The sequence below is a fragment of the Rhinatrema bivittatum genome, chromosome 12 (genome assembly GCF_901001135.1).
Source record: "Rhinatrema bivittatum chromosome 12, aRhiBiv1.1, whole genome shotgun sequence".
Lineage (NCBI taxonomy): Eukaryota > Metazoa > Chordata > Amphibia > Gymnophiona > Rhinatrematidae > Rhinatrema > Rhinatrema bivittatum.
Genome location: NC_042626.1, coordinates 12,559,974 through 12,583,751, shown reverse-complemented (window position 1 = coordinate 12,583,751; position 23,778 = coordinate 12,559,974). Strand labels below are relative to the sequence as shown.

General features: G+C 48.6%; 1 protein-coding gene across 2 annotated transcripts; it reads left to right on the top strand.

The window, feature by feature from the left end:
* The first annotated feature begins 203 nt into the window (after window positions 1-203).
* Window positions 204-22,440, top strand: DRAM2 (DNA damage regulated autophagy modulator 2). 2 transcript variants are annotated; one of them, XM_029573282.1, is made up of 8 exons: window positions 204-248; window positions 5,698-5,876; window positions 6,810-6,877; window positions 7,408-7,547; window positions 9,012-9,189; window positions 12,140-12,222; window positions 17,318-17,410; window positions 19,333-22,440. In XM_029573282.1, exons 2-8 carry the CDS (start codon window positions 5,746-5,748, stop codon window positions 19,441-19,443), a joined length of 804 nt encoding a protein of 267 aa, XP_029429142.1. In that variant the 5' UTR covers window positions 204-248; window positions 5,698-5,745; the 3' UTR covers window positions 19,444-22,440. The 2 variants fall into 2 exon arrangements, with proteins under 2 accessions (XP_029429142.1, XP_029429141.1); XM_029573281.1 differs by lacking the exon at window positions 204-248 and adding an exon at window positions 301-5,532.
* Window positions 22,441-23,778: the final 1,338 nt, after the last annotated feature.

The following is a 23,778-nucleotide window of genomic DNA, read 5'->3' as shown; positions in this document are numbered from 1 at the left end:
CAACATGGTTTTTACAAATCATGGAACTTCAGTATTATTGCCCAATAAATTCAAAGTGGGAGTGGTGGCCACTGGTGTATTGTATATAGCCCCTAGGATTTCCTGTTTTTAAGTCCCCCCGCACCTCGGGTTAGGGGCCTTTGCCCAAACCAAAGATGGCTGCCAGGCTGGCGCGTGCTGGCGGGTGCTGGCGGGGGGCGTGGCAGGGGGAGACGCAGGTAGCGTGACGCAGGACTGCGCCGGAGCAGGTGGGAAGGGACCGCAGCGTGGTGGGTTGGGGGGTGAAATAGGGTTAGAGGGGGCCCTGACGGGTGGGAAGGAGTCTCTCAAGGGTTCTCGGACCGCCAGCGCTGCACAGGCGAGGGTCTCGCGTCCTCCGGCTAAGCCCGCGCTCCCGTTCTGCTTTTTCGGTCCTCTCTGCTCAGCGCTAGGGTTACCGGAGGCCAGGCAGAGCCAGTCCTGCTTTATCCCTAGTGCATGCAAGAGGCTGCAAAGGCAGCACTGGAGCCAGCTGATCTGCCCCACCCCCACCCAACATAAGAGGCCGCGGCAGAAACCAGGCCGAGAGGAGCTCTGGGAACGTTTTTACACCTTTTATTGGAACCATATGTGCCTCCACCTATCTTCCTTTCATCTGTGCTCTACTCCTACTTTCTATTACTATCTATAGAGAGATCTGTCCAAGAAAACTTCACACGGAGATGTGAAACTTTCTTAGAGATCTAGCACTGTAGTAGATAACAGCAGATAAAGCCCAAGCCTGACAATGTAACTCTGGTCTACTCTGCTAAGCTGTATCAGTCATAGAAGCTTGGTCACTCGTTCTCATCTCATCTTGGATAGATGCGTGCACGGTCCCATACTTAATCCAACACCCATGCTGTGCCAGCCCTCATGTCCCCAAGCTTTGTAATAATCTAAACAGCTTTCCACGCTAGTCAGGCTGTTCTCCAGCAACCCAGGTCCCTGCGGCCTTGCTAGGATGGTATCTGGCCATTAGCGTCCTGCCGGCATTGGTCCGTTTAGTTTCTGGGGAGTTGTAGCCTGCTGATTTCCCCCAGGTATCCTTGTTTTCTCCTTATCGTCCATTCCTTTGCTTCTGCTCTGGAGGCCTGAAGGGTGGGTTATTTGCAATACTGCAACCTCCTAAACTCGTTCCTAGTACTGTTTTGTTTTTGTTTTTATTTCTGCCCCCTGCAAGCTTGAATTCTGTCACAGTTTATGTTTCCACTGCCTCTGCCACTCTCTTAGTACAGAAGTATCTCCTCATATTTTCTCTGAACCTTCTTCCCTTGATCATGAATTTTTTTTTCTGTGGAAAATTTTACCCTGATTTACTTAGCTTCATAATATTGAGAGTTGGAAAGTCGGCCTTACTTTCCATCCTGCTACTATCTCCTCCATAGTCTTTTGATGCGACGCAGGAATGCGGTTAATTCTCTTATTCTTTCTCAGTCTCAAATGTCACAAAATAAGGCTGAGTACTGGAGCCCGGCACTCTGTTCTCTGATCGAGGAGTTTACATCCAGTCACGATCAGGAAGAGGACTGCTTAACCCGAGAGGTCTTCAGGCTCGCTCCAAGGTGGTACAGGGTGGCCCATGGAAAAGTAGCCTGCCTGCATGGCACTGGTACTTTTCCATGGGCCACCCTGTAGAATGATTGGTCAGGAATTTATTGTTTCAAGATGTCTACGTATTAGTAGCCCACTCACTGGTGGACATCTGGGTTATCATAGACCGGGTCACCTAAGCAACTAGATGCTTCGGGCTCATTATCAGCCAAAAAAAAAAAGGGGATCGGGAACTAGCCAGTTGCCTCCAAGCCCTCTGTTAAGCCTACAGTTTTGATTGAGAACACCCAACTAGAATGCAACTGAAAAATTCAGTTATCTCGGAAGTATTCTTTCCAGCACTGCCAACGTTGACAATCTATTCAAAAAAAATGTATAGCCTGCAGTACTCAGCAGGTTAGAAAAAAATACATAAAGCCACGTTAAAGCAACATAAAGCAAACTACAAATACATAAGTCAATAAGACTTAAAATCACAAAACTTACATTATTGGTCAAGATTAAGCCTTTACCTGTTCCGGAATGTTAAATAGTCCTCAGTCTGCCTAACCTCATCAGGGAGCTCATTCCAGCATAACAGCCAAGACAACATAAAAAGCTCTTATCTCAAGTCTCATCCAGCCTAACCTGATGGGCAGTTAGAACCTCCAATAGATTATGATTAGTTGGACCTCTGTGTCCTAGCGGGCAGCAGAGAGGTCATACAGTGTGTTGCCAAGGCAAACTTTTCCTTTGTCATTGTCTGTGGCAGGACTGGGCAAACCTTTTTTTAAACTGGGCCATGTCTATACCAGAAGCTGTGGGCGTGGGGTGGGCTGATCCCTTGGAGCTCCTTTTAGAAAGCTCGCAGGAGGGCTGGTCCCTGGAGAAAGTGAGAAACAAAATGGGCACAGCTTAACTGCTATTTTCTTCAAAGCTGTATTGCAAATTTTCTTCAGTCTACTATATAATTATATTGTAATGCAGTTTTATGGTTGTGTGCATTTCAGCACTGAAATAAAGAGTGCAAATAATTTGTAATACAGCAGATTTTCTTCAGTTTGTATTACGGATTGTCTTCTTTTGCTTTCATTACTGACATATGCACAATAATATAATTGCAGATAAGACTCAAGACAATTTATAATACAGTTCTGAAATAAAGGTTGATGAAAATAACAGTAAAAATGTGCCTCCTTATTTGTAATGTTTCCCTTTTTCAAGGGAACAACCTCCACGCCTGTCCCTCACACCCGCTATCCAGCACCCGATCTGCACTGTACCCCCTTCCCATAGTGATCAAACCCTCCTCTCTGTCTCTCCCTTCCCCCAGCCCCCTCTTTTACCCTCTTGTTCCCCATGTTCTCTTCTCTCTTGTCCCACAGTGCTTGACTGGGCAAAAAGAAAAGGCTCTCCCCCTCACCTGGTCAAGCCTAAGGATTAGTCTGCTGGCAGTGGTGAGAGAGAGAGAGAGTCTCTCTCTTAAGTATCCTGGTTCCCTACCTCCTGTGGCTGTTCCCAGGCAGCACCAGGTTATGGAGCTACAGCAGACCTTCAGCAGTGATGGCAGGTTCGGGGAGCAGCTCACCCTGCAGCAGACCCCCTTCTGCTCCTGCTCCTGCTGCCTCCGGCTGGCTTTCCAGCTTCCTCCAGGCTGCAGTGAGGGGAAAATGGGCCGGTGCCAGAATGCCTGGGCAAAAATGAAAAGTATCGCCATCGGAGGCCCGAAGTGTCAGCCTTCATGCTGTGCTGTGACATCAGACCTTCAATGATGTGTGCAGCAGCTCAGCCTGGATTTAGAAGGCCAGGTATAATACTAATTTTTTGTGCCTCAGCCGGCTGGAGAAAGAACATTAGAAGTTGCCACTCTGGGCCAGACCAAGGTCCATCAAGCCCAGCATTCTGGCTCCGACAATAGTGAGCCTGCCTTGAAGGCATAAAGTAGATCTATTTCTTGTTACTCCCAGGGTTAGCAATAGCTAATCTTCCTGGCTCATTACACGCTGTGGATTTTTCTTCCAGGAACTTGCCCAGACTTCTTTTAAATCCCGCTACGCTCATCGCCTTCAGCACGTTCTCTGACAACAGGTTCCACAACCTGGCAGCGTGCTAGTGCAAAAGTACTCTCTATGATTTGTTTTAAATCTGCCGATTCTTAGTTTCATGGAGGGTCCCACCTTGTTTTACTATTGTTTTAGAAGCTGGTGGACCAGTTTTGCCACCTCTGGTCTATGTCATAAAAGAGGGGTGAGGCTGCCCACTGAGATCAGCTTGTACCAGGCAGCAGTAGTGGCCACACTACCATATGGATGAGGTTCCCCGGCTGCTCTGTCACAGGCGCTTCAGGCAACTCAAGCAGTTCCATCCCCGCCCGCTGAGATCCGCCTCCAACGTGAGAAGGCGAGACAGCATGTCCAGAAGGGAAAGTCTAGTGCAGAGGGAATGCCGGTGAAAGCTCAGCTTCCGTGAGCAGGGCCACGACAGAAAGATGGAGGTCACCCAAATCCTCAAACCAATGCCCTTCGGCCCAGCTGAAAAGTGGACCCAGGTCACAAGGAAGACCACACCTCAGAGTGAAGGACATTCTCGAGTGCAACCTTAAAATCTGTAAGGTAGGACCTCGGCAGTTGGCGGCTCGGGCACACGGCTGTCCTCAGCTTGGAAACCAGAGCGGACACAGACGCCCAGAAGGAGAAGGATGGGTGAAGAAAGGTCAGCTCCGTAACTTCATCAACTGCAGGGTCTCGCCTGTGTCGCCTGCGGTCTTACTGGTGGGTCGAGGATTGATTGATCTTGGCACATAAAGAAACCTAGTCAGAGCGAGTTGCTGAAAACTCATGACGGGAGCCCCCCATCAGGCACACAGAACTCAAAATGGCAGGGGTGTGCGTGGGAGGAGAGAGGATTATGACTGCTCATGGGTGAGGAAACTTCTGCACGGGCGAACAGGCGTTTCATCCACGGTAAAAACTGGTCTGGGGACTGGCCATCCCAGGGCAGGCAAAAGCAAACTGCGCGCGTACTTTTATCCAAAGGGGAGGGAAAAAAACGTGGCTGGTTTAGGCCGAAGGAGAGGCAACGTGGGCGGCGTTTTCATTTCATTTTGAAATCCCTTCGCACGCTTTAACCCCGGTAATTTGAAGCAGACGCACGGCGCACGAGAAGAAAGTGCCCGCCTTCCCCCGAGGGACCCGAAAACCATCCCGCCAAATCTCCGCGGCACAAGCGCCACTGCTGAAACGTGCTTGCTGATTTTTTTTTGTGAAAATTTACACACCTGCTTTTTAAAATCCAAAAGGTCTGGGCCGAAGTCCAAACCCCTCCCCTACTCCACCCTGCATTTCTGAATGAAATAACATTTCTGTTCCTGTGCCAAAGATGCAGGGCAGGGAAGAAAACGCCAGGATGGGAAAGTGATCAGGAATACCAGCGAGAGAACATTTTTTTTAAAGGGACCTAGCTGTGAAAATCACTCCTAGATCTTCCCCACCACAGCTCTGTTTAGCAGCTTTGCAAACAGGCGTTCCTGGGGAATATGTTTAGGGAGAGGAAGAGAAAACCACACGTGGATTAAATTAATCAGAATTCCTCTGGCACCTCAGCTGGGCTAAAGTACACGGCTTCTTTCTTTTTGAAAATTTGCTAAAGGTACACGGGTACAGAAATAACTAACACGAGCATTTGAAGTCTTTGTATAAATAAAGCACGCTTAAAAAATCTATCTGTCTGTACCCAAACAAGTGGGGCCTGTCCGTCTGGAAAGAGGCAGCTGGTACTTCCGTCCTTCTGCTATCCAGCTCGGGCGGATCTGCACAGAGGAAGTCTCTTCCTGCACCTTTGGAACGGCGGAGGGGCTATGGTGTAATGTGCAGCTTCCTGTGCAAATCACGGCTCTCGATCATGTGCCCTGGCTGAAACCGAAAGCTCTTTTCTCCACTGGCAGGCAGGCTCTCGGCTCTGGGACGAGGAATAGCCGCTGAGGTGAGGAGTTAGCCCTGCTGCACAGATCTGAGCTGTGCCTTACTGGCTGGCAAGAGCCTCTGCTTTGCACTCTGGCAATCCAGGGCCCTTGGTGGCAGTCCCAGGAGATTTTATACTCAGAAACTCCTGTTCTTTCTCTCTCTCTCTCTCTCTCTTGTGTCCCAGCTCCGGCTTGGAAGGGGCGAGACGGGCTCCGCGCCTTTATGCTTGGCCATGTGGTGGTTCCAGCAGGGCCTGTGCTTTTTCCCCTCGGCTCTGGTTGTCTGGTCTGCGGCCACGTTCATCTTCTCCTACGTTACTGCAGTGCTCGTGAAGGACGTGGACCTCTTGGTGCCCTATATCAGGTGGGTAAGACCCTTTCGTGGTGGCAGTGAAAGCTGGCAGCCTGTCAGTGCTGCCCCCTCATCAGCTGGAACGACATCAAGGTGCAACTAAAGGTCACTTTCGCAGGGTCCAGCCTGCATGACTTGATAATAGCACCGCAGGCTGCCGGGCCAGACATCAGCCCGGCTCCTGCCGTTCAGACAGGCCGGGGGATGGGGAGGAGGACTACCAGCCACTGCGTTAAGAGTGACACCTCATGGTCACACGCAGTGAGAATGCTAGGAGGGAGCTGTGGTCTGTGGCTCCCGGCCGAAGGATTATCATTGCAGTGGTTGAGCCTGAGCAGGGAGGGAGGTTGGAAATGGGGGGGGGGGGGGGGGGGGCAGAAGGGAATGAAGAGCCATGGCGCTGGAGCCCTGATTGAGCTGAAAGCCCAAAGGAGCTGGAGCAAATGGCCAAAATGATGATAATAGCAAAGGATGACTTTTCGCTCCCCAATCGCTGCTACTTCCTGATGGCAGTTTTAATGATCAGCGAGGAGCATTCATTGTATTCTAGAAACAAATGGGCGACAGGAGTTAGATTTATTAAGGACTTCGCCCCCCCCCCCTTTGTGGGATTAATTAATAGCCACTGTGACCCTATTGATGTGTATTATGGGGGGAATTTTACCCTCTGAACCTTTATTAGCGTAGAAAATACCTGGATTCTAGAAACCGTCTGAGACGGCTCATGTCATCCGCCCGCGTACACCCCCCCCCTCCCTGCTTTGATCTCTGGTCTCGCCACAAAGCCCCCTCCCATGCCGACACTTCCTTGGAAGAAGGGATCCTCTGTCCTCACCCCGGACTTTCTGGATCTGTGGATTTCCTCGCGTCCGCACGAGAAGGGTTCTGCGCGTTTAGGACGAGGAGCGCCCCGCTCACGCCCTCCCTGTGATCTTTGCTTTCCAGTGACACGGGATCAGTGCCCCCTGAACGATGTCTCTTCGGGGTCATGTTGAACATTTCCACTTTTTTAGGTAAGGATTCTCTTTTTCTTTTTGTATCGTCTGAATGTTTGTCCTTTTGCCCGCTGCTATAGTGAAACGGACGTGAGAAACCGGTTTATTGAGGGCATTGTCCCTTAGCCTGGAATAACCCTTCATAAACCAGGCTCTGGGAGGTCTTAGCATGAAATTGTTGTGCAATAATAAGTAGTAGTTGGGTCTGTCCTCGTGCATTGCAAGGGCTCTCTCCATGTTTAACCGGATTGGCTCTGAAAGCGCATCCCAAAATGCCCCAAACGAGTGGAAAAAGTCATTGCTGAATGCCCGCGTGTTCTGGCAGCTCTCTTCTTGCACTGCCCCATAGTTTTCTGCCCCTGGTGGATGGCAGTTCTCCTTTTAACAGCACGCCCGATTTGCACCGGGGCAGAGGACACCCCACTCATCTAACAGCACTGATGCAGGAGCAGAAAATTCCAGCCCCCGCCAGTAGTCCTGGGGGAGGGGGGTTACCTCTCCCTGTGTAGACGGAAACGTTACTGCCCGTGTGCCCTGTTCTGTTCCAGGTGTTGTCACCATGTTTGTTCGCTACAAGCAGGTGGAAGCGCTGAACCCTCTGGACGTCAGCATCGCCAGGTGGAACAAGGCCGGCTTCGCCCTGGGGATGATAAGCTGCTTTGGCCTTTGTATCGTGGCCAATTTTCAGGTTGGTGTTAACGGTACTAATGATTTTTTTTTTAATGGGTGGGGGGGGGGAGGGGGAGTTTTCTTAACAGCCCCACCCCGGTGCAGAGGCCGCAGGTACTTTTAGCACCCGGGGGACTTTGTACAGCCTTTCAAAGGGGAAAAGTCCCCGCGTTCGCTCCCTTTCAAACAAAATCCCATGGGCTCTGTGCTCGTGTTCCACGCAGGCTAAGTTTGGCTGTGAGGCGGCTCCCGTGCGTTTAGCAGTGGAATGCATGCCCGCTGCATCCTAATCCCGCCTCGGCCGTGGCCCTGGGAACGCCCTCCCCTTAATCCAGCGAAAAAGTACAAGCAAACCCCTCCTTTCACTTCTTGGCGGGGTCCATGAGGGGGATTTCCGGATAACTCCGTGTTTACCCGGTAAATGGCTTTTGACAATTGCCCTCTGTCGGTGGCAGCAGCAGCAGCAGCAGCAGCAGCGTTGGTACAGCTAATTCCCGTGGCTTTAGTGTCCCTTCCCAGAAGAGCTTACTGTCTATAAGTTTGAGATCAGGGACTGACTCGAGCTCCCGCCAGTGGTAAGGGAGAGGGGGGTCACTGTCTGGATTCACGGCTCTTTCCCCAGTCTGCCTGTCAGGGGCTTTAAGTAGCTGTTGATGAAGCCCTGGTGCCTGATCTGTATTAAAAAGGCCCAAGATCAATTAATTCAGCCTTTCCGGCCTCTGCTGTCCTTTCCTTCTGATTCTCTTACTCTCAGCAGTTTCTGTGTTTGGTTGTGGTGTAGCTTGTGCATTTGACAGCTATTCATTCTTGGAGCCAATATTATTATTATTATTATTATTAATATTATCTGTACATTTGTTTTTGGAAAACAGGCTAGAAATAAGCAGCACAATGGTAACTTGGGAGGTAGCTGCATTCAGGAGCTGCCTCCAGTCTCTCAGCCTCAGGAGGTGGGGGTGGTGTCTGCTCTCATTCAGGGTGAAGACTGCAGATCCTGAAGAAGATCGTATTCTTATCTTCTCTCCCATATCCCGTCGTGATATCTCCCTACTCAGCCCAGCGGCGGCGAGGGCCATGCAGGGCTGGAGAGCTGGAAGATGGGGAAAAACCACAGCAATGGGAAGAGGAGAGAGAAGACAGAAAGGAAAAGGCAGAGATGGCGGGGGGGAAAGGAGAGAGAGCCGGGAGGAGGAGGGCAAAGGGGGAGAGATTCGGGAAGGGAGCGAGAGTGGGTGAGAGTGCTTATTCTACAGCCAGGTACTCTCGGGAAAGTTGAATAGATGGAGCCAAAGTGCACAGAAGGTTAAGGAGAGACAGAATGGAAGGAGGTACAGTAGCAGGTTGACAGCTGCATTGTCTAAGCTTCTGTTGCTTAAAATCCCAAGCGTGTGGGGGTGGCTTTGATTTTGGTTGATTGCATTGAGCGGATTCTGGCGGGACTGGGCATGGTCGTGTCTTATCCCTCTCCCCGTCCTGTCCTCAGAAAATCGTTTTCATCCATCTGCACGTGCTGGGAGCCGTGCTGAGCTTCGGGCTGGGGGCGTTTTACATCGGCGTGCAGACTGTCCTCTCTCACAAGATGCAGCCGCACGTTCATAGCAAGCGGATCTTCTGGGTGAGGTTCCTGGTGCTTCTCTGGTGTGGACTCAGCATGGTGAGCAGTATCCTTCCCTGGGAAATGGGAAATGCCCCCTGGCATTTCAAGGGCAACCTGTCCTATCTGTCTCATTTTGAGGTTTTCCTTGAGTGCATTGACTGGTGCTGATTTAAACAGCATTGCATGAGTTATAGGGCTTGAATTAGGACTGCGATTGATTTATAGGAATCCACCATTACGTTTTTGTATTATTTGTATTCTTATGTTTTATTATATCATGCTTTATATTTTTTTCTAAGTTGTCATTGTATGTTTAGTGCATTTATTGGATGTTTGTTATCTGGGACCGATTTGTTCGGCCACCGCTCCTAGGCACAAGTTCAGGTCTGGTACCACATTGCCCCCACACCTGGCAAACATCTAAGATACAATGCCCCAGAACTTGGCTCCAGCGATGATCTTCAAAGCAGAGTGAACGTGGCGACCTGTGCTCACCGACCCTGCCCCCCCTGCATGGAAGCCCAGAGGGGGCGGTGCCTGTGAGCGCAGGCTTTATTTATTTATTTATTTATTTATTTATTTATTTATTGCCTATCTTACAGGCCACTCTCCTGTGCGCGCGATTCAGAAAACAAAATTATTCAAATTAGGGCCCACGGTAAAAAGAGGCGCTAGGGACACTAGCGCGTCCCTAGCGCCTCTTTTTTGTCAGGAACGGCGGCTGTCAGCGAGTTTGACAGCCGACGCTCAATTTTGCCGGCGTCGGTTCTCAATCCCGCTGACAGCCACGGGTTTGGAAACCAGATGCTGGCAAAATTGAGCGTCCGGTTTTCAACCCGCGAGCCATGGGCCGATTTTAAATGTTTTTTTTTTAATTTTTGATTATTTTTAACTTTTGGGACCTCCGACTTAATATCGCCATGATATTAAGTTGGAGGGTGCACAGAAAAGCAGTTTTTACTGCTTTTTTGTGCACTTTCCCGGTGCCAGCAGAAATTAACGCCAACCTTTGGGTAGGCGCTAATTTCTGAAAGTAAAATGTGCGGCTTGGCTGCACATTTTATAGTCTCATCTATAAGATCCATTACATCCCCTTTAGATCCATGCCCGTTCAATCTGATTACTTAATTCATAGAAGTGGAGGTGAATCAGATCGTGAATAGGTCACTTGGGAAGGGTGTGTGCCTCAATTATTAAAAAAAGGCTACAGTTAGACCTACGATTAAAGACTTAAATAAGTCTTTTTCTGAAGTAGGCAACTATCGCTCAATATCTAATTTGCCAACTCTCGCAAAACTTCTTGAGAAAAGTGTGTTATTTCACCTGGAGGGGTATTTGAAGAGAAAGGAAGGACGTGTTAGATGCTCACCACTTTGGGTTTCGAAAAGCACATAACACATAATTGTTGTTTCTTTCTCTATTTGATTCTTTATTGAGGAACTTGGATTGTGGTGAGAGGGGAATATTAATACAACGTCAGTACAGGTTCAAAGGGAGTCCAGTCCCCCATTACTACCTCAGCTGCTATCACAGCAGGATTAATAGGCAAAGGATGAAAGATGCCACTGCATTTTGGACACTAATTTGTTTACTAACGAATGGGCGCCTTATCCATTTGGGGAGGCTGTGTTGTGGTTAACAGTTTCACAGTAGTGAACAACGACAATTAATTGCCAATTGAAGCTTATCTTTGAGGTATTCACTTTTTGCTTTATATTCCTGCATCAATTCTCTATATGCCTTTTTGGAATCCTCATCCTTCTCCTTACGCCCCAGCCTCTCAGCTCTTCGAAATTTGAGCAGAAAACCAAGGGGCCGACTTGCACGTCTCACTTTACCTATTCTTCTCAGGGAGGGACTAAGGAGTCGTAAACCCCAGACATAAGAACAAAAGAACATAAGAAATTGCCATGCTGGGTCAGACCAAGGGTCCATCAAGCCCAGCATCCTGTTTCCAACAGAGGCCAAAACCAGGCCACAAGAACCTGGCAATTACCCAAGCACTAAGAAGATCCCATGCTACTGATGCAATTAATAGCAGTGGCTGTTCCCTAAGTAAAGGAATAAGACAATGACGCGTGCCACAGATCCACCAGTTCCTCACATGACATACTAATGTCATTAACATTCGGAATTGCGTCTATCCATTTCTCTCTAAACTGTTCTCATTAACTGGGCCATGTTTCACTCTTGTAGCTCAAACATTTTTCCATTAACATTATTCTGAATATGTAAATAAAATATAATTAGGTTATGGTCGGACCATATAACTTCCTCTACTCTGGGCTTAGAAACATGCACTTTGAAATCAGAACTGCAGAATATTGCATCTAAAATGTGCCCGGCCTCCTGGGTAGGCTTATCCACTAACTGGACTAAATGTGCAAGCTTCTCCCTCAGCTTAGGCACCCATGCTTGGAGGAGTATGTTGAGGATTTCTGCTGGAGCTGAGGTCTGGGGGAGAGGCGGCAGCAGGAAGGGCAGGATTGCAAGGTGGAAGGGTGGGGGTGGAGGTGCAGAAGGGGCAGGAAATTTGACACCTCCTAAATTTTGCCAACCTAGGCATAGGCCTAGTAGGCCTGGATTTAAATTCAGGCCTGGCTGTTATGGTTTAGTTCATACTTTGTACTCCGCCCTGAATATTCATTGGTAAAGGGGGGGGGGCAACAAATCTTTTAAATAAATAAATACCTGGTTAATGAATGATGATATCATCAGCTTAATACTCTGCTTTGCTGCGAGGGATCTTTTCCTTTGGAAGAAAATAAAAAAGTGTCCCAGAGGGTTTAAAATATATAATTTATATTGTGGTAAAATTTGTGTTTGCCTAGGGTGAGGCACGGAAGGCAGGACCTGCCCCAGCCGCGTGGTGGGAAACGGACCCCTGAATTCACGTTGCATTTCCATATTTATTTTATTTACGTTCCTCAAGCTTCGTTGGTTGTAAATACCTAAGCTCAGAAGTGCCAGGTAATAACGCAGGCTGTGAATGTTTCCTTAACGGCTCTCTCCAGTGTTCTTCTCCTCGGTCCTTCTGTACAGCGAGCTCCATGGGACGGATCTGGCAAAGAAGCTGCACTGGAGCCCTCAGGAAAAGGTACGACCCGGCCTTCTTTCCATGTTAACCCCCGACCTCTGCTGGGGGAGAGATTTTTAAAGGCCCCCCCCGGGCGCGCCAAAAGCGGGAGACACGCGCGCGCCGGTCGGGCCGGCGCGGGCGTTATCTCCCGCCGCGCGCACAACTGAAGAAGTTTCTGAGATGGGGCGGAGCGTAGGCCTGGTCTGGGCGTGGTCAGGCCGGGGCCTGGCCAAAATAATGTGCGCGCAAATACTTCATGCAACACAAGCGTGTGCCAGGGTCCCCTGCCGCGCAAATTTACTTCTGGTATGGAGGACGTGTAAGTAGTAAAATAAAAAAGATTTAGGCCCGGCGGCGGAGTTTTAAGGGTCAGGACTAACGGGGGGAGGGGGGGTGGCTATAAAACTAGAGGGGTTTGGAAGTTCCATCCTCAGTCTGGGCGAAGTGGGAATCAGCTTGGAAAACTCGCTCTGATGTCGGCGCGCGTCCCTTATATAATCCCCCCTCGCTTACGCATTTTACAACACGCGCGCATATACGCACGCGCGTGCGTTATAAAATGGCTGCGTGTACGTGTGCGCCCGGGTGGCAGTTTAAAAGTCACCGTCCCTGGCAGAGCGGGAGAAAAGTTCCAAACGTATCATTGTAGGGTGGGTGGCCCTGGCCGCGCTCCCCTCCCCCGCGCCCCCATGGCGCGTATTCATTATAATACCAGCCTTTCAGACTGAGGCCAGACGCTCTGCTCAGTATAAAAGAAAGATTTGTCACGTAGTGGCTTTTTTTTTTTTTTGCGTTTTTAGCGGTGAGGAAATCTTTTCATGCCTTCCTCTGGTTTTCCCCTCGGTACCGCTGTCCCGTTCCCCAGATCTGCCGCAGTCTTAGGAACATGAACCTCAGGAATCTGGTGCTCCGGCCTGAGAGCCGCATTTACCTTCTCTAAATCCAGTATCTCTTTGGGTGGGGGTCTGGTGAACATCAGCGGGGAGGGGAGGAGAGAGAGGGAGAGGCAGCGCCTCTTTATAAGGCTCAGCCTGACCATTGTAAGGGGGTACTTTGATGCAGAGTGAGTTTTCGGGAGGTGGTCTTAGAGAAACGTTCAATGGTATTCATTGCAAAATTGACATTATTAAAGAATTTTAGACCTTATAAGTGATGAAAAGGAGTTGATTTGTACAGTGCAGCCAGCAGAGACTGCAGGATACAAATCAGTTCCTCTTGTTAGAATTTTCATCGCCTATGAGGTCTAAAGTTCTTTACTGATGTCACTTTTACAATGAATACCTCTGAATATGTCTGTCACCTCCCCCCCAATCCCAACCCACCTCCCGAAAACTCACCCCGAATCAAAGTGCCCTCTTACAGTGGTCAGGCTGAGCCTTATAAAGAGGCGCTCTCTCGCTCTCTCTCTCTCTCCCTCCCCCTGATGTTCACCAGACCCCACCCAAAAAGATTGGATTTAAAGAAGGTAAATGTGGCTCTCAGTCCGGAGCACCAAATTCCTGAGGTTCATGTTCCTAAGGGAACATTTTCAGTTTCGAACCCTGCCCTTTGGCTGGTGACGGCCCCACGTACCTTCTTCATGGTGATGGTGGAGGAGGCAGCTGCATTGCAGAAAGGAGGGGGTGTTGCTGCATCCACATCTGGACGACTGGCTCATTCGTGCGAAATCAGAGGACCTCTGTAAACAATCAGTGCAAAAGGTACCGATGAGCTTGAAGTCCCTAGGGTGGGTGGTGAACCTAGCAACGAGCCATTTAGTCCTCTTTCAAACTCTGGACTATCTGGGAGTTCAGTTAAACGCTCTGGTGGAGAGAGGGTTTCTCACGGAGAGAGACTGCTGAAATTGCAGAGTCAGATTAGGCTTCCGCTAGAGCTTTCGGTGCCCAGGGTCTGGGACTGTTGACAGGTCTGGGTTCTATGGCATCGACATTGGAAGTAATGCATCGGGCGTTCACACGCATGCGTCCTCTGCAGGGGGCTCTCCTATCCCGCTGGAATCCGTTATTGGAAGAGTTTATTCTTCCTCTTCCATTAGAGGGGGAAGCCATGGACAGTCTTTCGTGGTGGTTTACTCGCACCAGTCTCGAGCGTGCTGTGGAATTGGGTAATGGTCACCACTGATGCAAGCCTCGCCGGACAGAGGGCAGTGTGGCTACCAGGGCCCAATATTTTCGGGTCAGGCGGCTCACTTCTGTCTCACGGCTTCGCTTCTGAGAAGAGACGACTGAGACGGAGAGGATATTCTGAAACAATTATTTCCACCTTATTGCAGGCTAGGCGACCTTCTTTATCCTTGACATATGTGCAAATTTGAAGGATCTTCGAGTCCTGGTCTGCTGTTGACGGAGTGCAGGCTATGTGTCAGGCTATGGTGTCACATATTTTTGGCTTTTCTACAGAAAGGTTCTGGTCTAGGGACTGGCCTTGAACTCTCTGAGAGTCCATGTAGCAACATTGGGTTGTCTCCGGGATAAGGTGCAAGGGTATCCTCTGTCTGCATATCCGGATTTTATACGGTTCCTTCGGGGAGTTAAGAACTTGCGTCCTCAAGCGCGGAACATCTGTCTGTCTTGGAACCTGAATCTAGTCCTTAGAGAATTGTGTCAGGCTCGGTTTGAACCACTAAAGAGAGCTACGGTTAAGGACGACTCTTCAAGTGGTTTTCTTGGTGGCTATTTGTTCAGCCAGGAGAATTTTGGAGCTACATGCGCTATTGAGTCGTGATCCCTTCCTACAGATGTCTGATTCGGGGTATATTTATGCATGATGCCTTCTTTTCTGCCTGAGGTAGTCTCAGCGTTCCATCTTAGACAGTGGAGCTTCCAGCTTTTTTGGATTTGGATCCCTCTACGCCTCACATGGGGGAGCTTAGGCTCTTAGATGGGAGGCATGCATTATTGAGGTATCTAAAGGTCACTTATGATTTTCATAGATTGGATCACCTCTTTGTATCATGGCATGGTCCGAAGAAGGGGAGTAAGGCATCTAAGGCTACAATTGTGCAGTGGCTGAAGGAAGCAATCAAGTCGACTTACTTTTCTAAAGGGCACCTGCTGCCGAGGGGCTTAGGGGTGCATTTGATGCATTCTCAGGCGACTTCCTGGGCTGAGTCACATCAGGTGTCTCCACATGAAATTTGCTGGGTGACTACTGGGAAGTTGTTGCCCACTTTTGCTAGGCATTATCGCTTGGATGTCGGAGCTTCGGTTTCCATGTGCTCTGGTGAGAGTGTTCTACGAGCAGAACTCTCCAGGTCCCACCCGAGTTAAGGGGAGCTTAGATACATCCCAGGAGTCTGGAATGATCTTGGTATGTACAGGGAAAGGAAAACTGGTTCTTTCCTGCTAATTTTCATTCCTGTAGTACCACAGATCAGTCCAGAGATCCGCCCATTTACCGGGGGGGAGAGTCCGCCACTCGTACTGTTGCTTTGTGTATAGTGCGGCGTTGTTGGAGGTTTTTAATGCTGATCACTTATGTTAAATTTGGGAAACGAGTTTTCCGTTGTCTTTTTGGGCAACTTCACCTTCTTCCAGCTCATTGGAGGGGAGGAAGTTTGCTTAGAAATTTATGGTTGTTGCTGTCATCTTGGCTTGGGCACAGGTCAATACTGAGGGATTGCAGGGGGCACACTGAGTTATGTACAGTGTCAGTGACACTTTCTCTGTCTCCATCTGCTGGCAGGGAGGCAAAACCCAGGAGTCTGGACTGATTTGTGGTACTACAAGAACGAAAATTAGCAGGTAAGACCCAATTTTCCCATTCCATTTTGTGGCCTTCTTTTGACGACTGCACTGACATCCTGTATAGGCATTTTCTGATAGCTGCAGAGATGACTTTGACCTGAAATGTTACCCACAGTTATAAATAAAATGCCACACACAATCATCTGATAATTTTTGAAAAAATAATTCATTCCCTGACCTTCAGCTTGCTCTGAACACAAATAAAACAGAACTCCTCCACATTTCTTCGCATCCCCTTGACCTCCGTGACCTCCCGCCCAACGACCCTAAACTGAACCTCCTTACTGCTCAACCCTCTGTCAGGGACCTAGGAGTCCTTCTCGATCCCAATCTCAATATGAAACCCCACATCAATTCCATCCTCAAAACTGGCTTCTTCAAACTCAATGTTCTAAAGAAACTCAGACCCTTGCTCTACACGCATGACCTCCGCACAGTGATTCAAGCCACCCTCACCTCCAAACTTGATTACTGTAACGCCCTCCTCTTAGGACTCCCCCAGTCTTCAATAAAACCCCTCCAACTATTGCAAAACGCCACCGCAAGACTCATCACGAACACACGTAAACACGACCATGTTACCCCTATCCTCAAGGACTTACATTGGCTCCCCATCCTGTCCCGTATACACTACAAAACCCTGACTATAATACACAAGTCCATCCACACCCACAATTCAAACTGGCTCGACCTCTCATTCACTGCCTCCTTGTCCACCCGAGCCACCAGATCTACCAACAAAGGCACCCTTCATGTTCCATCCCTGAAAACAGCTCACCTCTCCTCCACCCGCGACCGTGCCATCTCTATTGCCGGTCCGGCCCTCTGGAACTCACTGCCTGTCCACATGCGCCTTGAACCCTGTGCAATCAAATTCAAAAAGAAACTAAAAACATTTCTGTTCAACCATGCCTACACAGAATAACGTCATAGTCCGTACCCCCCCCCCCCCCCCCCCAGAGGTTCGCCCTCCCCTCATTCCTAGGAGATACTAATTGTAAATTGTAAATTTATTTTCCTCTTGTTATGACTTACTTGTTTCTTTCCTTCTTACTGCCTCTTGTTTATCCCTTCGCCCAGTTACTCTCCCTGTTGAAATGTACTTTCCAAGCTTCCAGTTATTATGTGAACCGGTATGATGTCCCCACAATTACCGGTATATAAATGTTTCTAAATAAATATTTTAGTCTTTTGCGCCATGGAAGAGGGACCTGTGCAGTGTCAGCAGCTCACAGACATCTGCATTTCTGATATGCGAAGGTATCCTGGGCTACGGGGGCTCCCAGTTTTTTCTGGCTATTAGAACCGTGGCTACTGAGTTAATCATTTCAGTGCTGACAGATGACTGTGCTGTGGCTTTGTTACAGGGCTTCACGTTGCACATCGTTAGCACCGTGTCGGAGTGGTCCCTGGCCTTCTCCTTCCTCAGTTTTTTCCTGACTTACATTCGGGATTTTCAGGTAAGGCTGAGGGATCGTCGGATTAAAACCCCTGCCTGGTTATTCTGTTTAGGGCCACTTAAGATCCCACCGATCCTAAAGTGCTGCCCTCAGCGGATTATGGCTTTTGGTGTGAACGTGGCTTCCTCTGTCTGTAGTGTTGCATTTTAGCTTCTGCGGGGAGAGCTGAGAAGGTTGAAATGCCCTTTGTAAAGCAGCGTGGGTTTCGAGGGGGCAGGGGACGTGAGAAATGCAGACACTACCACTGCACTCTTGGGCAAAGTGTGGCCCTGTGTGAATCCCATCCTGTGGAAAAGGCCTCGGGGGCTTTGCGGAGGTGAGCCTCGGGCTCCTGCGACCTTTGTCTGCGGGGGAGGGGTGGTTTTGTGGGGGTGGGGGTGTTTGGACTGTTCCTTTTAAGCGCTTTGCTGCCAGTATCCATGTGTATGGCTGTTTTGTCACTGCGTGCCCTCTGCCCAGGGCCGCTGGCACTCTCATGCTGGCACTCTCATGCTGGCACTCTCAGGCTGGCACTCTCATGCTGGCACTCTCAGGCTGGCACTCTCAGGCTGGCACTCTCATGCTGGCACTCTCAGGCTGGCTGCCCTGCTACCTTTTATTGGCGTGGAAAATACAAAATGTACCCCTGTCCCCATCCGGCTGAAATGGGAGGCGCCGTGGAAGGAAGCGGGCCTCGGCGTTCCCTGCCTCTCTCTGCTCCTCCTGTGTCGGCGAGTTGGAAGCTGAGCCGCTGGCAGGACGCTTTTGCGGGGCTGAGTGAGTGCTGGGCTGGCAGAGCCACGCGGGGAAACCTTGCACTGCGGCTGCCCGATCCTCTGAGCTGCGGTTTCAGGGTGCATCAGGTGATGTAGGTGGAGGAGAGCAGCGGGATGTGAGCCATAGACGCAAAATGGGATAAACCTTTTAGTAAACGATCCCCTTAGATTGTGAGCTGGACAGGGGAATAGCCACAGTACCTGAATGTAATTCGCTATGAAGCGGCTGACCAGTCATGAAAAGCAAAGTAAAAAAAAAAAATTCAATTCAATTAAAATGGGCTAAAAATCACCTTGGGAAGATTCATGTCATAGTAAGGTCCTGTAGAAAAATGTTCCTGGGGGTAGTTCCTTGGCTTATATGAAGGAACCTGAGTTAACATTTGTGGCTCAGATCCTCCAGGGCAGTGCTCACAACCTCCAGGGGAAGGGAAGCTCCAGTCATCGCTCAACAGTGACCCCTGCAGGCTGGAACTCAGGGTGCGCCCGTACCACAGCCAAGAAACATCATTGTACTGCTGGAGGGGAAATAGCCAGGTTGTGAACGGGGATGTAAACATCCTTTAAAAAGTTAACTGTTTACATGACAAATACAGAAAGAGACACCCGCAGACACCCTTTGTCTTCGAACAGGCCCTCGTGCACCTCCACCCCCCTCCTTCGTTCCTGCCTACCTCCCCCCCCCCCCCATGCTCATGTGTGCTTTGCACACTTCCCGAAAGTTCCTTATGGCCCTGTACTTCCCGTCTGGCAAGCAATTTTCAAAGGGAAACCCTCCAGGGGGTGTTAATATTAATATTTTACATTCCTGCCTGTGAATGAAGGCTCATGGTGCCAAAATCCAAAGAAGAGTGAGGAAATTGTTAGGTGAATGTAAAGTAAGCTTTAGTGGAAGGGGCGCAGTGCGGCGAGACACCGCTGGCTCGGGTCCCAGGAGCGTTTGCAGAGGGTGGGAAGAGAAGCTCCCGAGATCCTGGTGGTCCCTGCCAGCTCTTGAGGGGAGGCGACATCCCTGCAGCCATCAGGGCCGGGGAGCTTTCCCTGTACCACCAGCGAATGTTGTCTGGCGTGGGGGATGGGGATTGTGTTAAATCATGAGCGAATACAAGGAGAAGAAAAAGGAAGTGCCTTGCCCATCTCACGCTCTCCTCCTCTGTTCTGCTGCAGAAAATTTCCATCCACGCACAGGTGCATCTTCACGGACACGACCCGCCCAGCACCTGGCCAGATTCCTCGGTAAGCCACGAGAAGAGCCCGCTTCTTGCCGGGAGCTTGTGATGCAGCCCACCCTCTGCGTTCAAACCCCAGTGCCACGTTCGATCCGCAGGGATTTTTTTTTTTTTTTTTCAGTTCTTTCTAATCAGCAGAACCACAAGGACAGTTACTTCCATTGTAAGGATACTGCCTAAAGTATTAGATGCTATTGTGAGGTGTAGAATATATGAAAAGTAATTAGACAGCAACGGTGACACGGGACTAATTGCACTTAACCAGCAAAGACATCTGACCCCCACGCTAGAGGAGTGGCAGGACAGGTCTTCAGAGTGCAGGGGCTCCCTGGGGTGAGACTGTAAAGGGGGGGTCACTCAGGAGTAACATTTCTTCACAGGCAGATGCATGGGACACCTTCCGTCGGAAAGGGTGGAGGCGAAACCCAGAATCAGAATACGAGAAAGCGAGGGGCAGGCACAGAGGATTTGGGGAGGGGGGATAAAGCTGGAGATGGGCTGGGGTCTAGGGGAGGGTGTTCGGGTCTGTAGCCGCCATTACATCCTGTGGTTTTACATTTCGGTATTTATTGTAGAAGTGGAAACAGACATTTTAGAGGCGGGGGGGGGGGGGGGGTGTCCCTTCGAGAAGATGGCAGAATTCCAGTAGCAAGCAATAACCCACAGTAGGAAAATGTGCCTCAGGGAAGACTGGGGAGCAGCCATTCCAGCTGCAGCACTGAGTCACTTACAAACTGTAAGTTTAGTTTGAGGCCTAGATGCTCCTAACCAGAAGGCTGATCATACCCCCCCCCCCCCCCCAATCTTTCCTCAAACCTAAGTTTACATTTAGATGTGTGACATTGTCACCTTGAGCAGGAGTCAAGATGGGGCGATGAAATAAATCACCAGGCCTGGTCCCTACCCCTCAGGGGTTACAGTTTGCCTTTGAGCCGGGGTAAGAGTAGCCTCATATGCACGGAATTTCCTGCCGTGCCCCCTGCGCACTGATCCATTCTCGCATTTTTTTAATTCCTACTAAGATGGCCTGATTGGAGCTAATATTTGTAGGGGGGTGGGTTTTTTGTTTTTTTGTAGCTAAGCTTACTTCGCTCTCTGGGGCCATCGGTCTCCTCGCATCCATTTCAATGAAGGCAATTAAAACAAAGTATCAAATTTTTCTGCACTTTTAACGGGTTTTATTGGGACAGAAATAGGGTGAACCTAATACATTTCTGCCGAAAAAGCAAACTAGGAAGGGAGAGTCTGAAACATTTCTGACAGCCTTCTCCAAAATGAGTGAGAATCTGGAAAGAACTTGGCGGGTCAGCTCATCCTATCCAGACCAGGTCCATCTCGCGCCGTTGCTCTTTCACTTGGACGAGGGCAGCTGCTACCAGGGAATACAATGAATCATGAAGGAGGTGCCCCAGGCTAGAAAAGAAGCCACTGGCCAGAGATTTAGGGGGCCAATTTCAAAGCCGTTTGCTTACATAAAGCATGGGTTGTTATAAAATTGCACAATGGATTGTGCACATAACCCAATTTCATGCATATTTTTATGTTCCAAGGCGGCAGAATTTGGGATTTATGACTCCACTTTTTGATCTTAAAAAGTATGCATGCAGGCCTAACTTCATGCGAGTTAGTTTATTCGTATTATTCGGAAATTTATGTGCATCCATTTGCTTTGAAAGTGGGTGCACCTTATGCGTTTCTGAAAAGCATAAGTTATGCAAGAAGTTATACAGTTAGCCTCCCTACACATAAATTGAACATATCGCACCTTAATCGGGTGGCATAAAACAAATTACACCCAAGTACGGTGAATCCCCTGCATTGAAAAAATTGACAGGCTAAGTGAGCATTCAGAGCCACACAAGATGAAGCGACCTTGTGTAAGGTCACAGCAAGTGGCAAGATTTGAACTTGAGTTTCCTGGTGCTCAATATTCTAACCAGCAGGCGTCAGTCATTGGTTTGTTAGATACTTATTTATAAAGTGCAATTTTATATAGCCACATACAGATATAATCACAACATTTCTTGCAACCATATATATTATACCTACATAGTATTGTAAACTCCTACTGTGCAAGGTATGTATCCTGTAATGTCAGCAGCATACACAAGATAATCTGTAGAGCTTTCTGAGCTTCATAGTTGTAAAGATTACGAGCGATCATCCTGACAAGTAGAGAGAGTGCCTCCCTATATCTCACAGACAGCAAGAGATCAATGATCAGCAGTTCGGGGGCAGGCAGTTCTGTTTTGGCTTGGGTTTTAAATGAGTTAGCCGGGTACCTACAGCGTTTATCTGGAAATGTTTAAGGTCCACAGGCGCGGAGCGAGAGGGTTCTGCAGAAAATCACAAAATTGTGCCGCAGTGCCTGTCCCTCTCTCTCTTGTGTATAATAGCAAGAGGCAGAGGGCCGTAGCTAACAAAGAACACAAATTTTGTGGCCGTCACAGGGTTAACTGCATTCGTACACAAGCCACTAGTCTGCAAAACTCAAAGAGTTTTTGTTTAAAGAAGAAAGAATTGATGCTTAGACAAATGTAACCCCCTACCCCGGGGGAAGGTGAGGTTAAAGCAGGGAATGGGGTAGGGTGAAGGCCTTTGAATGCCATCAGCTGGTTTATTTCTGTGAACTGGCTCCCGTCTCACTCTTGTCTTGGGAAGCCCGAATGTCTTGTACTTCTCTGTCAGACAGTCTTTTGTTAGCGAGATCTGCAGTAATAAGCTTTTACCAGTAGTGGGCATTTAATTAACCAGCTACAGCTGCTTCAGTAGTTTGCCGCTGTTAATCACTAAATACTAATACAAGGTTCTTTTCTGAGTTTTTTCTTTTTTTGTTTTGTTCTGCACATTCTGGCATATTTAGTGCTGTCCAGGAATGTTAACTTAACAAACTGAGTGCATAAAATGTTAATGTAACTCTGTAACATTCTTAATGACAGGGAATACTGTATTTTGCCTTAAATCTTGCACTATTTGTAAAGGATGTTTTATTTTTATAGCAATGCACATGTTCAATAAAGAAAGCGAACCACAATGAAAATATTATTACCTGACGCAGATTCTTGGGATAGGGGAAGGTCAGCTGTTATTCTGTGGTCTGTTAAAGCAAGTATCCTAATAAAAATCATCTACAATACGGGATTGTGAAAATATCCATCTAATGAAGTAAGTCATTTCATGGTACAGCAAAAAACGAGTTCCTGATATGAACATCAACAGGTGGGAAATGAAGGCAGAAAAGGCACTGAAAAGGTTATCTGACCAGGTGGGATGTAACTGTATCTGAACCGTTCCAGATAGATGGTTCTCACATCTGCTCTCTTAGCCACAGCTAGTATTGGAATCTGCCTTACCATATACTGGTTCAAATCTTCCAGGCATTGTTGGTTTCCAAAGCTGCAGTCATGTGGCACTTCTGAACCGCAAAACACTCCCAGATCCAGCCTGCAGGAGACATTCTGCCGCATTATAAGCCAGCGGCTTCTCCCTGGGACCTACTCGAGGTCCTGTAACTCTCGTACAAACTACACCTTTGCTACGGTCCCCGGGAACTGAGGTCACGACTTGTTTCACAACGGCCACTGCACAGATTTCAGATGCTAATGACCGTTAGGCACTTATTATTTATTTGTTTGTTTGAAATATTTATAACTCGCCTAGCCACATTACTAGGTGAATAACATTTCCACATAGGGCAAGAACTCAACCACTAACTCCTCCATCTCCTGGTCTCTCTCCTACCTTATTTCTTCACTCTGCTTCCTGGCCTGTCTTACATTGCTTTCCTCCTCATGTGTTGCACCATCCTCATCCGCTAGTATCTCAGCCAGTACCACCTCCAATTGCTCTCACTCATACGTTTCACTATTCTCATCCGCTGGTATCTCGGTCATTACCTCTTGCAATTGCTCTCACTCATACGTTTCACTATTCTCATCCGCTGGTATCTCGGTCATTACCTCTTGCAATTACTCTCACTCATACGTTTCACTATTCTCATCCGCTGGTATCTCAGCCAATTACTCTGGTTATTCTGTCACCTCCCATATGGAGCTCCTTGGTTGTTCTAATGCCTTTCTTCTGGTTCTCTTTGGCTGATCCTGCTTCTTTCTCCTGGTGCCTTTTAGCACTTCTCTCCAAATCTCCTCTTCTGTCCTTTATTTCTTATTCTGCACCAGTCCTTAATTGTTCTAAAATGTTATCACTCACATACTTCCTTTCATTAATTTTTGCTATTAAAGTTCTTAAATCTGATTAATCATACATCTTGGAAGGTAGCGGTTTAGGTTCCCCCATTAAGAGGGAGAAGATGCTAGCACATCTCAGTTGGCTGAAAGGTAATGTTATATTTCTGCAAGAAGCCCATATGAAAGATGAGGAACAT

Coding starts and splice junctions, on each gene's coding strand:
- DRAM2 (XM_029573282.1), top strand. CDS start 5,746: ATGTGGTGGTTCCAGCAGGGCCTGTGCTTTTTCCCCTCGGCTCTGGTT. Junction 9,190..12,139: donor TGGACTCAGCATGGTGAGCA/GTATCCTTCCCT, acceptor GGCTCTCTCCAG/TGTTCTTCTCCTCGGTCCTT. Junction 17,411..19,332: donor CTTACATTCGGGATTTTCAG/GTAAGGCTGAGG, acceptor GTTCTGCTGCAG/AAAATTTCCATCCACGCACA.